This window comes from Aythya fuligula, chromosome Z (genome assembly GCF_009819795.1).
Source record: "Aythya fuligula isolate bAytFul2 chromosome Z, bAytFul2.pri, whole genome shotgun sequence".
NCBI classification, from domain to species: domain Eukaryota; kingdom Metazoa; phylum Chordata; class Aves; order Anseriformes; family Anatidae; genus Aythya; species Aythya fuligula.
The window spans coordinates 30,690,211-30,707,270 of NC_045593.1; the positions used below are offsets into that span (position 1 = coordinate 30,690,211).

General features: G+C 37.3%; 1 protein-coding gene across 1 annotated transcript; it reads left to right on the top strand.

Annotated features, from left to right (window-relative positions):
- Positions 1–2,752: 2,752 nt before the first annotated feature.
- On the top strand, positions 2,753–6,919 carry MLANA (melan-A). The gene is made up of 4 exons (XM_032205317.1): positions 2,753–2,826; positions 4,415–4,511; positions 5,710–5,811; positions 6,851–6,919. Exons 1-4 carry the CDS (start codon positions 2,753–2,755, stop codon positions 6,917–6,919), a joined length of 342 nt encoding a protein of 113 aa, XP_032061208.1.
- The last annotated feature ends 10,141 nt before the right edge of the window (positions 6,920–17,060 follow it).

Sequence of the window (17,060 nt, forward strand, 5' to 3'; positions counted from 1 at the left end):
TGCTTGAGGTAAGGAAGGAGCAGAAACCACTGCTTTTGGTATCACATGGATTTTCTGTGTCAGCTTTGCTTATTCTGGAACAAAGAATACTCTTCAGTCAGAACTCCCTCCCAGAAGTGAAGCTTTTCTTCAGCAAAACACATGTCTTGATAAGGAACTCTGTGACATTTTTAAAGTATTACCCAAGGGCCAGCATGTTTCTTCGGGATTTTGTTAGACTGATAGTGTACATTTACCATTTTACATAGGTATCTACAGAAAGTTTCTCTGTATCTCATTCACACTTGAAACTCTCACTAAATTAATCTGGAATGCTGTAAAAGAAACACCAAATCATTTTAGGTAAATAAGCAAATTTATGTTCCTTACTGTTTTTCGTTCTTCTTCCTCCCTTTACTCCTTCTGAAAACAACAACAACAAAAACGGTTGTTTCAGACTTTAATGGGTCTTGTGGTGTTAATCACAGAATACCCGGATGGTTGAATTTGGAAGGGACCTTTGAAGGTCACCTGCTCCAACCCCTGCTCCAGCAGGGATGCCCAGAGCTGGTTGTCCCAGGCCACCTCCAGGTGGCTTTTGAAGGTCTCCAAGGGGGAGACTCCACAACCTCTTTGGGCAACCTGTGCCAGTGCTCGGTCACTTGCACAGCACAGACGTGCTTCCCAGTGCTTAGCTGGAATCTCCTGTGCTCCAGTTTGTGACCACTGCCTCTTGTCCTGGCACTGGGCACCTCCAAAGAGAACAATCCAAACAAATATCCCATCTAAACAAGATAAGATTTTTACCTTCATTGGGAAAAAGCATAGGAACACACAAGCAGAAGAAATGATCTGGCTCTTCCCAGCTCCATGATCACTGAAAATATTGATGTTAAGGCTTTCACCTGATTTCCTAAGGAAACGGATGTTAATTTCACACCCTATTCTTACTGTTTTTTGAACTTGCCAACCAAATTTAGAGCCAGGTTCATCCATTTAAAGATAACCAAAGTCCTTCAAACTTAAGCAAAAATTTATGACAGAGAGGTCAAGTTATTGATTCACTGGGGAAAAGGGTGAACAGAACATGGACGTTCATGGTCATTGTATCTTTTGGTAGATACCAGCACTTCTGGCCCACCATAGAACACAGAAACTTTGGATTAATTAAAGACTGTTGTTTCTTGTCTGATGTTATGAACAAAATTAGTGTAACGTATGTGCATACAAAAACAGAGATGGTGATAATTCACACAAAATCCACAAAACCAGGCCCCATTAATTGTGCAGCCCATAGAAGAGAGTTTCTTCTCGTTGCAGCATTTGCTTGCCAGTCCAGAATTTAACCGTACTTGCTCTGATCTAAGACACTTCGATCATAACATAACAGCATCCATCTTTGAGTTCTGCTCCACAGAACTTTATGCTCGGTGTTACAATGGTACAAAAAGCACGGATAAAAAAAGCTTTAGTTAAACACTTGCAGAAACTCTGTTTACATCAACCCTCAGCAACAAAATCAGCCAAAAATCAAAACATGTCTTAATCTAGGAGTATGTTGCCCACTTCAGGAAGTCATTCTGCTTAGGCAGGTAATGGTGTTGAGCCATTTCTAAGAAGGCATGTAATAACATGAAGAAGTAACAGACTTCTGAGCTGCTTGTGAAGAGGGAAGGATACAGACTATGAGAAGAAAGTGAAAAGTTGTCTACTGGCCCCTTTCACGCTAATTAATGCATTCAGAAGCTGTACTGAAAGGAATTTAAACTCGTGATAGTCATAAGAGAACAGATCAAAGAAGGAAAAAAAAAGAGATCAAGTCAAATAAAGCTGTACATGCTTTTAGTCAACAGACAGAATACAAGTCTGAAGGAGGTAAGATTTGTATTTTTTTTATTCTACTCAAACTTTTCTATCTTGATTAAAAATTATGCTTCAGCAGAGGCTTAACTGACTCTTAGTGAGTTTTGAAAATATTTTGCTTCCTTGGCTAGAATTCTCTTCAGCAAGGTCACCAGTTTTTATACTCACCCCAGTAAGGTAGGAAGATGTGGAAGATACTATCAAATAGGATCTGTTGTCGTGCTGCTTAAATGACAGAAACATGATTACTTGTGGATTTTCCTTTGTAACTGTTCAGACTATTTTTAGTTGGAAGATTACTTTCTTAAAACTGAAACTTAAGATTATATTTTCCCTGCATTCCTAAATGCAGCTTGTCGGCAGGTATAAGTTAGTAACCATCTGAAATCAACAGATCTTTGACAATTTATGTTGACTGAACATCTGGCCTTTGAACATTTATAGAGAGTAATAGAAATAAAGAAACACATCCCTGAAGGCATATAATATGCATATAATATGCATATAATACTATATGCATATTTTTTTCCAAATATTTCTTCCTGTCCAGGCAAAATACCTTTTTTCTTCTCCCTATATACCTAAGAGACTTTAATTCAGAACTGTTATCAGTTGGTGCCTAGAGAGACCATGTCAAATCATAGTCTGGTGCACTCAGATGCAAGTAACTTGGTGACGGTGGAACTGTTCATAGTTACGGTTTTGAGTTTTGCCTTAAATTGGGACAGTTGCAAATACATATGGATCTATATGGACTCTATCCTGAAAATATCAGATTGTCCTATCTCTCCTAAATGATCATACTCAATGAAAAAGTTGATAATATTATGCCTTAAAGATAACAAATTATTTCTTGCACTTTAGGGCCATAGTTCTGTCCTGTGGGTTTGAACAAGACTAAAGTCTCAAAATGCCCAGAAGAAACCACCATCCAGATGGCAACTTTTTCAGAGGAAAAGGACACAGCTATCTTGCATTAGAAGAGTAAGCATAAACCAAAACCTATTTTAGCATGTAAGCTGAAAGAAAAAACTTACATTGAAAAGAAATTTACAAAATAGTATCAGAAAAAAAAAATCTCTGATGTATGTAGGTGTAGTGCATTTTGTCTGTTTTGTAGCTGTCTGTAATGTTTGTCATTGCATTACATAAAAGTGCACGCAATGGTTAAGAAAAATAAGATCTGCAGAACTCAAGAATACGGAGATTGATTATATGATCGCAAGTAATCAACTATTACAATAAAATTGCTGGGCTTATTGAGGATCACTTAGAATTACATTTCTGAGGCTGGTGCAATGTGATATTTACAGTAAGATTTACCTCCAGGTCTACATACCTCTCTTCAGAATCTCAAAAAGGCATCATCTCACCCTAAAGAATAACACCAGTGAAATGGTAAAATACCATCAAAAATCAGTAGAGACATGAATGCCATACAAATGTGTCTCTCAGTAAGTCATTTCTGGTTGAAGCTCAAGTTAAGCAGAATTAATTCAAGCTAATACTTTGTGATCTTTGGCTTACAATAAACTATGTTGCTTCTTGGGTTACTAGAGACACTATCTCCCTGGTGATGTGTTATTACTTTAGGCAAATATTTCCGATGTGCTTGGGATATCTTTATGTGGAATACTCTTCTAGTACTGGTTCGCTGGACTCCGAACTTTGTGACTTGTACCATACACACATGTATTGCAACACATTTGTTTTTATATGTTCATCCCTGGGCACAGAGAATAGACGAAGGGGAAGACACTCTTCATTCCACAACGAATGCTCTGTGCCTTAACAGACAGTACATTAGTGCAAGAGGAAGAGGTCTTTATGACAAGGAAATGTGCAATTACCTTGTCACTCTACTTTCTGATAAACAGTGGAACTATGCCTTATATTCTAAGTCCTGGTGAGCAGTGGGAAAGATTTCTCACAGCATAGTTTGCAAAGACCACCTTCCCTAGAATGACTCAGTGACATCAATACTGTGCCTAGTATGACAGGAAACAAGAACTTAAGAATTACAGAACTGTTTATGAAAAAATTAAAGTTTCTTACAAGGTTTTTGGGATTGTGTAGTGCTTTATGTACCTAAAACAAACAAACAAACAACAACAACAACAAAAGCCAACCTTCTGCTACCAGACTGTGTTGTAATGTGATGCAATTAGGATTCTCAATACTTACTGCCTGGAGAAATTTAACAATTAAACATGAGATATGTCTCTGCATGTATAGCATTTATTTTATTTCTCATTCTCTTCCAATATCAGAATGATGATTGCTAGACTTACAGGCATGGAGTTTTTTTAGAAGCACTGGTCACAGGTAGATTATTATCTTTGAAGCTATATATTCTTCATTTTTAAAATGTTTACAATCTTGGCAGAGAACAAACTCCTCAATCTACAGAGACTGGCTGAAGTTACTGATATTTTGTTTTCTGAGGCAAATCCTGCTTCATGCCTGCCTCTAACAAAGGGATACAGATATAAGCTTTTGTGCTAACCATTCTTGCTCCCAAAATAATGCATCTAGTTCTGCTGTTAATTATTTTGTTTTGCTTTCTTAACAGAGGCCTGGGTATTGGAATCTTCATTTTGGTGCTGGCCATGCTATTTATCTTTGGCTGCTGGTATTACAAGAGACGTAGTGGCTGTAAAAGTCTACGGGTAAGCACAGCAGGTTGCATATTAGCATTTTGAAAACATATTATCATTATTTGCATTACGTTAATGGAGAGAACATCAAACCTGTCATAAGACATCATTGTTTCTCGCTAACATACACATGGGTAAAACTATGCAATATGAAGCACTACCCACCCTTCAGAACTTGCAAATCAGGCAGAGGAAACAGAAGCATGGGGATGTGAAGCCAACTGCCCAGCTTTGCACAACGCACCAGTGGAAAGGCTGATCTATAGGAAGCATTATATTTAAATGCACATAAAACCATGTTTTCTGTGCTGTATACTGGCTGCTCAGTGGGTACAATGGCAGCTCTATCTTCTTCAACAGTATTTTTTTTAAATGATATTTGGTCCATCCCACAAAATTTGTAGTTGAATGTCTCAAAGCTTTATCTTTGAAGCTCTGTTCTCTCTCCTGTGAGAAAGAGGCATTTTGTAACCATGTAAGTGGCAAATATCTTTTAGTTACCCTAATATTTCTAAAAAGACTTAACCATTTTGTATTAAAAAATATAACCCTTGTCAGCAAATCAATTTCCTTGATGTTCCCAACAACTTTGTCCTATTACCTTTCCAGTGACCTATCCAATAGGCACATCCACTAGAAGAACACATAAAACTTGAACTGCCATATAAAACAGATTTCTTTCATTCCTGCACATCATGGTAAAAAGCACAATGTCTTTTTTAATTCCATCTCACTGCAGATACTTTTTGTTTTTTAAAATCTTATTTTTGCTAGGATTTTTGGAAAGGGGAAAATCGGTAAAGAACGTACAAAAACATGATGGAAAATTGAAAAAGGTTGAGTTTAAAGACAGAAATGTGTGGAAAAAAAAGGTCCCTGCAGTGGTCATGGACCTTAAAATGCAATCCCTATTTTTGATGGCAGTATAACTGGTGATGTAGGAGGCAGAGCATGTCTTGGCAGAGACAGCAGAAAGTGCTAGATAGATTGCCTCTCTTACTTGCTGCTGTTGTACCTAATCCCAGATTCTAATAAATACTGTAAAATACTGCCAAATATTAGAGGGTCACAGAATCACAGAGTCATTTAGGTTGGAAAACACCTTAAAGATCATCAAGTCCAACCATACAATACCTTGATGTAGTGTACTCCAGCTTCACATTTTCTTTTCTCTTTCACCTTCCCCGTGTTTCTTCTTGATCTGTCACAGAGCAAAAGCACTAGCATGGGCACAATACGAACCATGGTAGGTGAGGGAAGAATAGTGGACTGCAAAATGGCTCTGCAGGAGTACAGAAACTTTGATTCTGTGGTAAGTTGCAACTCGGGGCCTTATTTACTTAAAATGCAGTAAGATACGGTAAGACAATCTTGGTAAACAGTCATTCAAAGAATTCTTTCTTAGGTTGTGCTCTCTAGATTGGGTCTTCAATGACTACAATAACTGTTAAGAAGTAGTATTTTGTACAATTTTTACTGTGATTTTTTAAATTACTATTTAGATAAATACTAATAATAATTCTTCTTTTTTAAAGAGAAATCTCTTTCACCTACTTTTCCTAAGTTGTCTGACAATTTTGCAATCTATTAGCATGATGTAGCATGTGAATGTTGAAATACACTGTTATACATCTTATATATTATATATATATATTAGGAGCATCTATTATATACATAATACACATAATATACATTATATAACATATAATATATACATAATAGACGCTCCTAATAGATGTTACCCTGTGCTGACTGACAGCAAGTAGATTGTGTCTGGTACACTGCAACCTGTGGGAGCACCACTTCAAGGTTTTAGCTACCTTAATCACTATGGAAAGAAAGAATAACATTCAAAACCACATAATTTTTAAAAAGTTAAAATAACTTAATTGATAAATTTATATGTCAAATCATGGCTGTTGTTTAAACGGTTTGAGAATAGTGAAAAGGGTAATTTATAACCAATTTTAAATAAGCTTCCTAAATTGTTAACATTGCAAATAAGATAACTTACATGTGTCAAGACTCTTAAAGTCTTATGTATCAGTTTGAAATCTTAACATATAAAATATTTTCCGTATAAAATTGCTATCTTAATAAATTTAAAAATTATTTATTTGGACGAATGATACAAATGATACAAACAAAATCATTTTAATATGATGCAAACCCAGAAAACATGTTAGAAAAAAATAAACTTAGATAATATAAAGACATAATGAATTAGCTCAGCTATTTTAAGCTATAATACAACTTCTGATCTGAAAGCAAATACTTCCTTGCATATTTAATTTCTTTTTCTTGTGCCTTAATTGTTTTTTCAATCTTTCACACCAATTTTCTTACCACAGGTACCCAATGCTCCACCAGCTTATGAAAAAATTGATGCAGATCAGTTACCACCACCTTATTCACCATGATCTTAACAACAGATCTTAGACGTTGAGAACATCAGCACAATTTCTTCATGCTCCCTCTTGATTTCTTGTACAAGCTTAACATTCTTAAAGCTAAAACTGTAATAAAAATCACATGTTTTCAAAAGCAATTGCTGAAAAGTATTCCTGCATAGTTTACAGAACTAGTTCTTGAAATGCCTCAATAAAGCTGAATGTACTTTTGTTTTAAGTTCTTCATTGCCTATGGTCAGATTAATTCACTGTGCTGAACTGTGGGCATCTTGCCTCCTTCACAGATCTACCAACGGTAAATACAAATCATAGGCGAGATAGAAAGTGCTGGAAACTTTTTTTACATCTTCCCCGCTTACTCCTCAACCCCCCACCACCCCTTTAATTTAAAAAAGACATAAACAAACTATTTCCTGGAAAGTAACATACAAGAATCTGTCATAAAACAGGCAAAAATATTTGACTACATGTCCTGTTGAAAAAAAACAAATGATTTTCCCTACCAGCAGTTCTAAAAATTAACCTGCCCAAGGAGACTATATGTTACAGCAGTTTTGTGGCTCACGTCACTGGTATCTGGAAAGAAACAATTCCTTGTGAAACGTAAAATATGATCCACACATTTTAATAATTTCTGCTTACAGGCCATGTTATTTCACACCCGTCAGTGGGTATAAAGATGATCACACTGCTGTCCTGGCAAGAAAGAAGAGCAATAACAGAAAACAAAGAATTCTGATACATGTAAATTAAAGTACATTGCTTTGGCAGATATTGCTTACTTAGCCTTTAACTAAACAATTGCCAGATTATTACTTGATATTATATGCAGATCAGTAAGTTTATACCCAAGGCCTGATATCTTGCAGTAGGAGGCAGCTAAAACTGTACAATATTCATTAAAGAGGAAAGAGTTACAGAAAAAAATATACATATATTTTAACAGAACAGTTATTAAATGCAATTAGTAATTAACCCAATTCATTCTCAGTAAATAAATAGGCAAACACAAATCACTTAATACAACAAAAGAGTTTTAAACACAAGTGAGCCTATGATGATAGATAACGATAGAGAATCACAGAATCACAGAATGGTTTGGGTTGGAAGGGACCTACAGGATCACCCAGTTCCAACCCCCTGCCATGGGCAGGGACACTTTCCCCTAGACCAGGTTGCCCAAAGTCCCATCCAGCCTGGCCTTGAACACTTCCAGGGATGGGGCATCCACAGCTTCTCTGCGCAACCTTTTGCAGTGCCTCACCACCCTCTGCATGAAGAATTTCCTCCTAACCTCTAATCTAAATCTCCCCTCTTTTACTTTAAAACCTTTCCTCCTTGTCCTGTCATTTTCTGACTGAGCAAAAAGTTGCTCTACATTTCTTTTTAGGCTATCTTTAAGTAGTGAAAAGATGCAATAAAGTCACCCAGAAGCCTTCTCTTCTTCAGGCTGAACATCCCCAGCTCTCTCAGCCTCTCTTCGTTAGGAGAGGTGCTCCAGCCCTCTGATCATCTTCATGGCCCCAGTCTAACAGGTCCATATCCTTCTTGTGCTGGAGGCCCAAGACTTGGATGCAGCACTCCAGGTGAGGCCTCACAAGGGCAGAGCAGAGGGGCACAATCCCCTCCCTCCACCTGCTGGCCACCCCTCTGTTGATGCAGCCCAGGATGCAGTCGGCCTTCTGGGCTGCAAGTACTGCTGGCTCGAGTTGAGCTTTTGGTCCACCAGAACTCCCAAATCCTTCTCTCAGTGAATTCTACTCATAATAAGACATAGAGTTTTAGAATTTTTTTTTTTTTTTTTTTTTTTTTTTTTTTTTTTAATGTAGATTAGTAAATTATATCTTTGCTCAAAGGTAATAAATATCTGTAATTGCTCTAAACAGTTATACTCAATATAGACAGATTTCAAGGCTGTCTGCCAAACCATTAAAAATACCAATAAAGAACAGGTCAGAACTTAAAAGCAAGAGACTTGTAACTGCCCCAGTTGCAGGCTGCAAGAACCAGCTGTTATGTACTTTCTGTATTGCTCTGCACTTGTCCAAAGACAAGCTGAAATTTTTAAGAAGTTTGTACCCTTATAGAGAAAGAGAAATATATAGAAACATCACAACCAGCAGAAATGGAGATTGTGGTATGGAGCTTTCAAATGTCCAGGAAAGACTTTCATGTTAGACAAATTGTTGAACAATGTCAGAGTAATAACTGGTCACCAAATTTTGGATTTAGAATTCCTCTGATATGGTCATGCGCAGGGAGGTTATAAAAGTCAAAGTCAAAGATCTCCTGCTCCATGTTTTTTTTTTATCCTCTTTACAATCAGGCTGCAATCAGACCACCTGTAATACGACTGTAATTCTCAACAAGCATGGACTTTGTGCCAAGTGACAAAGGATATATACCACATACATCAGAAAGCTGTGAGAAGAAAGCACCAAGGACGTTCCCCAGGAAGCACTTGGTTTCTTAGAGTCTCACAAATCTACTGGGACAGGACGGGTATATGCAGCTGTTTCCAGGGCAATACAAGAATGTTCACCTCAGTAATCTCCACTGGCTTAATACCTGCTGCAGCTATTAACCATATTGCCTGTAGCTTTTCAGTTAAATAAAACATTGTCAACATATCTTGATTCATGTTTTTGCCTAATATTGGTAAAAAAATCCATTACTCTCTTGATACATGTCCATATATTTATGCAATGTAAGACTTCTCCATTAAGGAACATACTTTAAAAGCAAACATTTTCACTTTGTATGTAAAGGGAAAGGTTAGCGAGTTTGTCTGTGCTTTGGAGAAGCAATGTTTATTAAGTTGTACATTTCTGTTGACTGCATACTGAACTGTGCAGCAAAGCTGGAAGAATGACTTGTTCATACCGTTTCATTAAATATATTTTGTTGCCCAGTAGAACTGACAGCTGCTTCCAGCATTGTCTTTTGGCCCTACTTCTGCACTGAACTTTATGTCCAGTAAAGAAGATCAACTAGTAGCAGTGCAGAAGTTACAAAGCTGTCTACAGCTACTGTCTGCACTTGCCATACACACTAACAGTGAACATCCAGCCCCTGTGCACTTTTTGGAATTGACTCTCTGTATTCCACACCCTTACACAATCATCTGATTTGACTGTAGCACCTTTCCCCATGAAATACAAGGCTCAAAGAAGGTTTGGTTTCCAGCAAACAGAAAGAACTACTTTTCTTACAGCAAAATTGTAGTTCTTCAAGAAATTTTGTCCACATATGTGCCACTCTTGAGCCAGTGCAAAAGACATTGGAAAAGACACTGGGGCAGCTGTGTCCCCTGATGCCTTGTGTTCATGAAAATACAAAGGACAGGCAAGGCTGAATCACTCCCAAATTCTTTCATCAGAGGCAACTTCAGGTCCCTTTTTTTTTAACCAGAGAAAAAGGACACAATGCAGAATCCACTGACAACACATAATTTTAACTATTGACATCTAAGCAACAAGATACAGTTATTGCCTTCTCTTGTTGCCCTAGAAAACTCTTCCCAGGTGATAGCAATGCACTCCACTCTTTCTGTGCTCACACGGCCCAAGGACTGCATCAGTGCTTGAGCATCAGATGTGCTCTCATATTTCTAAACCATTTTAGTGGTACGGCCCCCATTATGTGTGTAGACTACATGCTTTATCTGTTCCTTCCCCAAGAAGTACACTGTATCAGTAAACAACATCAATCATGGGACCAGGAGAGATGGCCCAATACAAATACTTTAGCCATTTACTACTGATTTTGTCAGGTCTTTTCAACTCAGCTAGCTCTCATTTCTGGATGGGAGAAACAGACTGCTGTGCTGAACATTGTGTTCACTGTGGCCTCTGCTTACGCAGAAAAGCAGCCTTCCTCGTTCCTGATTTATATTTGAATTTACCTTGTCATCATCAGCTGCATTCTTGTAGCTATTTTGGAAAAGAATTCACTCACATTTGATGGAGAGTATTTTTAAATGAAAGGTCTAAGGCTTCAATACAGGTCAGTTTGCCCTTTACCATTTACCATGGCAGAGATAACTGATTTCTGTTTCTGTATACCATCACTTATGCCCCATGTAACTTTACTGACCCTCAGAATAAATGAATGAATGAATGAATGAATGAATGAATGAATGAATGAATGAATGAATGAAAGAAAGAAAGAAATCTGCTGCCTCTCCTAGACACAGAATCACAGCTTGGCTGAGGGTCGGAAGTCATCTGTTAACCTGTCCCTGTTCAAGCAGGGACACCCGCAGCAGGCTGCCCACAACCACGTGCCATCAGGTTTTAAAGATCTCCAAGCAGGGAGACTCCAAAACTCCTCTGGCCAACCTGTGCCAGTGCTCCATCACCAACACAGTAAAGAAGTGTTTCCTGGTGTTTAGACAGAACCTGCTGGTGATGCTTCCACATTGCCAATGCAGCCAAGAATACCTTCAGCTTTCTTGCAGCAAGGGCACACTGCTGGCTCATGTTCAGCTTGGTGTCCACCAGGAGTCCCATGTGGTTTTATGCCAAGCTGCTTTCCAGCTGGGTGGTCTCCAATGTGTGCTGGTGTCTGGGTTGTTCCTCCCCAGGTGCAGGACTTTGCACTTCTCCTTGTTGGGCTTCATGAGATTCTTAACCCACCTCTCCAGCCTGACAAGGTCCCTCTGGGTGGCTGCATGGCCCTCTGGTGAATCTGCCACTCCCACAATTTTTTGTGTCACTGGCGAATTTACTGAGGGTGCGCTCTACCCCATCATCTACATTACTAATGAAGATGCTAAACAAGACTGGACACAGTGTTGACCTTGCTCATACTTCAATAGCTTCTCTCTGAGGATCTTATAGTAGACTGTGTCAAAGGCCTTACTGAAGTCCAGGCTAACACTTTTCAGTGCTAGATTTTCTGTCTAGGGTTATCTACAGTAGGAGCTTTAGTCTTGTTTTTTTTTTGTTTTTTTTTTTGTTTTTTTTTTTGTCTGGTAACCCTCTTTACAAAAATTTGAACCACTTCAGAATTTTTGGTAGAACAGCAAAGTCATATAGCACGTGTGAATATTCCCTCAACTTTAATTTCCAATAGAGTAATCCTTGCAAGGATTAAAAGGATGCCTATATTGCAATATATTACTCATGTTTTTGTATCTCCAGCAATCTTTTCCTGAACATTTCTGGTGTCAGCACAGCTAAAGATGCGCTGTCTTTCTTACAGCACTGGTAATCCCCAGGATATGCAATCCATGTACTACTCTACATTTCTTGCTTTTGGCCTCACCAACAGGAAGGACAACAACAGTGTTTCACAGTCAACTCCTTTTTAAGAACTTGTGCATTTTAGCAAGCATTCATATGCCTCTCCCACCATTGCTTTAGTTAAAGAAGCAGTTTTAGCATTCTATGCCTGTGGTTTTTTTTTTTCTGCTCTGCTTCTCTGAATTACTATGCACCTTTTGCCAGTCCCCAGTTCTCTCACATAATTTTGCTGGAATTACTGCTGGAGGCTATGTACGCATACCGGGGAAAATTAACTCATTATAAATATATTTGTGGTCCTTTCCACTAAGCATTCTCTACTGGCAACTACAGTGAGAGGATCCTGGGATAAATGCACAGCCCAAACCACATCTCTCAAAAGGACCAGGCTGCTGCACCAACCATGTCGCTGGTATTCCATGTGCCAAGGTAAGAAACTCACGTTTAAGTGTGAGCTGTTCTTTGAACAAAATATTATGATTTTACATCAATTTACTAGGCCAAAGAGGGAAAGAAAACTTTCTAGAAGGAGCTTTTGCAGCTTCTTCCTACTGTGTACTTTTCTCATGACTTGTGGAAGAGATAGTGGTTCAATCTGTTGCCAGATTTGGATAGTGAAGATCTCTCCCTCTCATGAATGCATGGGTTTGGAATCCAGCTGAAGTTCAAAGTAACACCAGCTGAAGAGGTTTGTTTGTTTGTTTGTCTGAAATATCATTTTCATTTTGGGCCAATAAACACGGACATCTAAGAGAAAATCTTTAGGAAAGGCCTCTTCCGTATTTTGTCTATCAAAGATTCTTCCAAGATTACATGTACTTTGCAGCTACAGGTACAACTACTACATACGAAAACTACTACAACTACTACATATATTGAGGGCATAATATGTAACTGAGCTGCAGAATACTGGCCAGACGAGCCTCAAACTATCATAATTTTACATGTAGTATTGACTTCTTGCTGATGTGAATTCACAAGTCTGTTTTATTACATCTGTTTATTATACAGATGTAAGCAATTCCTTCTCCCCAGTAACTAAAAATGGTATTTTTATTGTACTGCATAAATTGATACCATCGTAATTCTGTTTTTTTTTATCATTATAACCAAGACATCCTATGACTTTTTCATTATACTAGTCATTAATCCTTCTGTAAAACTCTATTTTACTGCTGCAAGTGATAAAAAAAAGGGGAGTGAGGAATGATTCTGTCAACAGCAGCACATAAGGGGACAGGATCCCAATGTATATCTTGGCAGTAGGTGCTCATGGGCTACAGACAGCAAAAATATTCTGATATTATACTTGTACATTTACTAGAAGGAACCAGTATGAACAGGTAATTAGCAAAGAATCTTGTCTTCTTTCTATGATGCCAATAGTGACAAACAGAGCTCTAAAGCTTGAGGACAATCACAAAAATCAGTTACAGTGGCTCCTTTCCTGTCTTGTTTCTTGTACTTCTTCATTTCTATAAATACTACTTGTCAGTGCCACTCACATTCTTGAAAACAATTTAATTTTCCAATTCATTTTTCTTCTTTTGTAAAAAGCAAGAATAGGGAAAAACAAAGTAATAATCTAGTTGCCTAATATTTACTAGTGGATAGTAAAAATAGTGGAGAGTGGCCCAAGAGTCAGGAAGAATTCTGTACTTCACTTCCTCCATCTGCAAAAGGTGGAAAGTTATATTTATGCACATTTTAATATACTTTCTGTGTAATAAACTTCATTATATTTATTTATTATATATTATTATATATAATATATAATAATTATAATATAATATAATAATATAATAATAATATAATATATATTATTAATATTATATTAATATTAAATATATTATATATTTATTTAAAATATATTATATTTATATAACTTCATTATAATTAATTCATTACATTTCTTTTACTTAGCTTTTACATAACGTTTCCATTTAATGTGTAGCTGAGACTGAAATAAAAGATACTGTAAGAACACCAGTTTCCTGCAGTTTCTGAAACAATCATATATGAAACAAGAAAGGATTGTTTTCCAGATACCCTAGTGTGAAAAAGAAAATTGTAAGCAAATTTAGTATTTTGAGAAAGGAAGAAAGATCTTCAAGATCTTAAAGATTATTTTATGTTTCAAGGCATATATTTGAAATGGAACATAATCTGTCACATTTGTAAAAGCAGCCTCTTAACTCAAAAACTTCTACTTGGGTTCCAGTGAATAGAGTGATCACGCACCTAATATACAGACTTAATTTTGTATTTTGTGTTCAAAAACTTATGCACAAAAATTATTAGAGACGAAAAATCATCATGTTCTAAATCACTAGAGAATTTAGCTTGTTCTACATTTTCAAAGAAGCTAAAACAAATTGAAGCAGGGACTACAGAGAGAGAGAAGAGCGTCAGACTTGGATTAGTTTCAATAATTTCATTTAAACATCATGTCTCTAAAATCAGGTTTTGTAAGTGAGTGTAGTTTTATATGATAAGCTGAATGTATTTTGACAATTAAGTATATTTGGTTTACAACTGATATTTCTGTGACAAGGTCAGTACAGAACAGATTCATAGTGCTCCTGTATCTTTTGAAATATGCACTATTCTAATCCCACGTCCCTAGAATTACTGAATTGACTCTGCCTCTTTATTCTGGAAAAGAGACATCAAGAGACATGGGAAAGGACCACATAAGCTGCATGGAAAAATTAATAAAGAGTTAAGGTTTATTGTCTCCCACTAGAAATACTATCAGCATCAAATGAAATTAGCTGCTGTCATGTTCAGAAACAAACTGATTATTTACACATTATGTGGAAAACTCTTTACCGCAGGATGCTGTGGATGGTACTAGTTTACCTGTGTTTAGGCAGAATTCTAGGAAGGATTGAGAAAGTACATTGAGAGTCATTGAATAACATTCAAAAAATAAATAATACAAAACAAACAAGAAAACAACAACATCAAAAAAAAAAAAAAAAAACACATAGCCAACCAACCAAAAAAAAAAAACCATGTTTGGCTGAGGGAGATGCTGGGTCACAAATTATTGGATATTAGAAGAGTATTCAGGAAATATGTCACTAGCTGCTTGCCCTGTTATTATACTAAGTTGGACTGCTCCAAAAGACATGATAGATGGACCTTTACTTTGATCCAGCACTAACACTCTTAGTTACCGTCACTACACATTTGCTTAGGGTGGCTAGCCACCGTGTTTCAATACAGAGCAAAAGAATTTTCATAAAACAGTAGAATGATCTAGGATGGAGAAGACCTTCCAGATCATCGAGTCCAACTGCCAACCTCAGCCGTCTCACCAAGTCCCATCACTAAACCCTGTGCCACGTCCACGTCTCTTAAATACCTCCAGGGATGGCGAGTTTCTCCAGGACAATACTGCGCGAAGCAGTGTCAAACACTTCACTAAGATCCCGGTAGACAACATCCACCGCCTTTCTGCTGGTGAATTATTTACAATAGCTTGGTGACCACTTCTGCCAGCTCATTCAGTGGATGAATCCTGTCTGGTCCCACAGACTTAGGAACATTCAAAACTTGTAGGAGGTCACTTACTGTTTCCCAGTTTCATCTCACTTCTCATTTCCATCTTCCAAGTCAGGGGGCTGAGTACCCTAAGAACAATTAGCCTTGCTAATGAAGACAGAGGATCTTCCATAAATATGATGTTACAGAAGACACAAGTTGCTTCACCTAAACCATCTTTGACAAATTCTCTCTCTTCTCCATGGACTTCATGTGCAGCTGCAGATAAAAGGCTACAACAATTTTAGCCTTTGTGAGCACCTCTGCTCTTCTCTTTAAACAGCCTCCCTCATTTTAACAACAACAACAACAAAAAAAAAAAAAACACAACACTTGAAGACAAAAGAAAAATCTGTGAAAGTTGGTCCCAAGGTTCTACCAGTGAAATATAAATAAATTGTGTTGCTGGAATACAATGGTTTTAGAGCACCTCTTCTGTCCATGAAGAAACTGCCACCCTTTACCACCCTCCTCTGTTTAAAAACAGAAGTCACCTATAGCATTCAACTGTACAATATCATCATGTTTAAAAACCCTTTGTAAACTCTAGCATGCAGACACCATTTACAAAAAATAGATTACAGAATGCCTGTAATGACAAGTAGGTAAGGTGTAACACAGAGCTCTTTCTAAAATAAAAGCAAACCTTCTCACACCCCCAAAATGAGAATTTTCTGAGAATTTTGTCTTTCACAGCCCTGAGATAAGATGGAGGTTGCTGATCCACAAAAGCTAACTTTTTTTTTTTTTTTTTTTTAGTTAGTACAGAAAGGGAAAGTATGTATGGAAGGTGAAAGTTTCTCTTCTCACTGTTTTCCAACTCCAGTAAACTAGTGACCAAACTGCTTTTCAGAACAGTATGAAGGGCATCTGACACAAAGAAAGTAAGCTGCAGTTTTATTCTTCTACCCAGGATAGGATCCAAACTGTGTACAGCAAACGTAGAGGGGAAGGAGAAAACTCAAAAGGATAAGGAGCAAAAGCTGAAGCCTCATCTTTACGAAAATCAGTCTTAAGAATGCTGCTAAAGGCAGATATCTAAGCCCCACCTCCACACACCCCTTTTCGAGTCACAACAGTTTGTGACTTCTAGTTTCCTAGTTACTAAAACAAGCAAATAATCCCCCCCAACTAAATAAAATGAAAAAATCCTACATATACAAAAATATTTGGCCTCAGTCTGGCTTCCAAGCAATCAACAGAAAAAAAAACAGCACTTCTAAAATTATCATCTTCCACAAAATAAGTGCTTCATTAAAGGAACCCTTTCTTTATCCCATCCAAATCTCAAAAGTTAACAAAAAACTTCTCCATTTCCATATGCACTGCAGCAGGTACTTACGAACTCTGCTGAT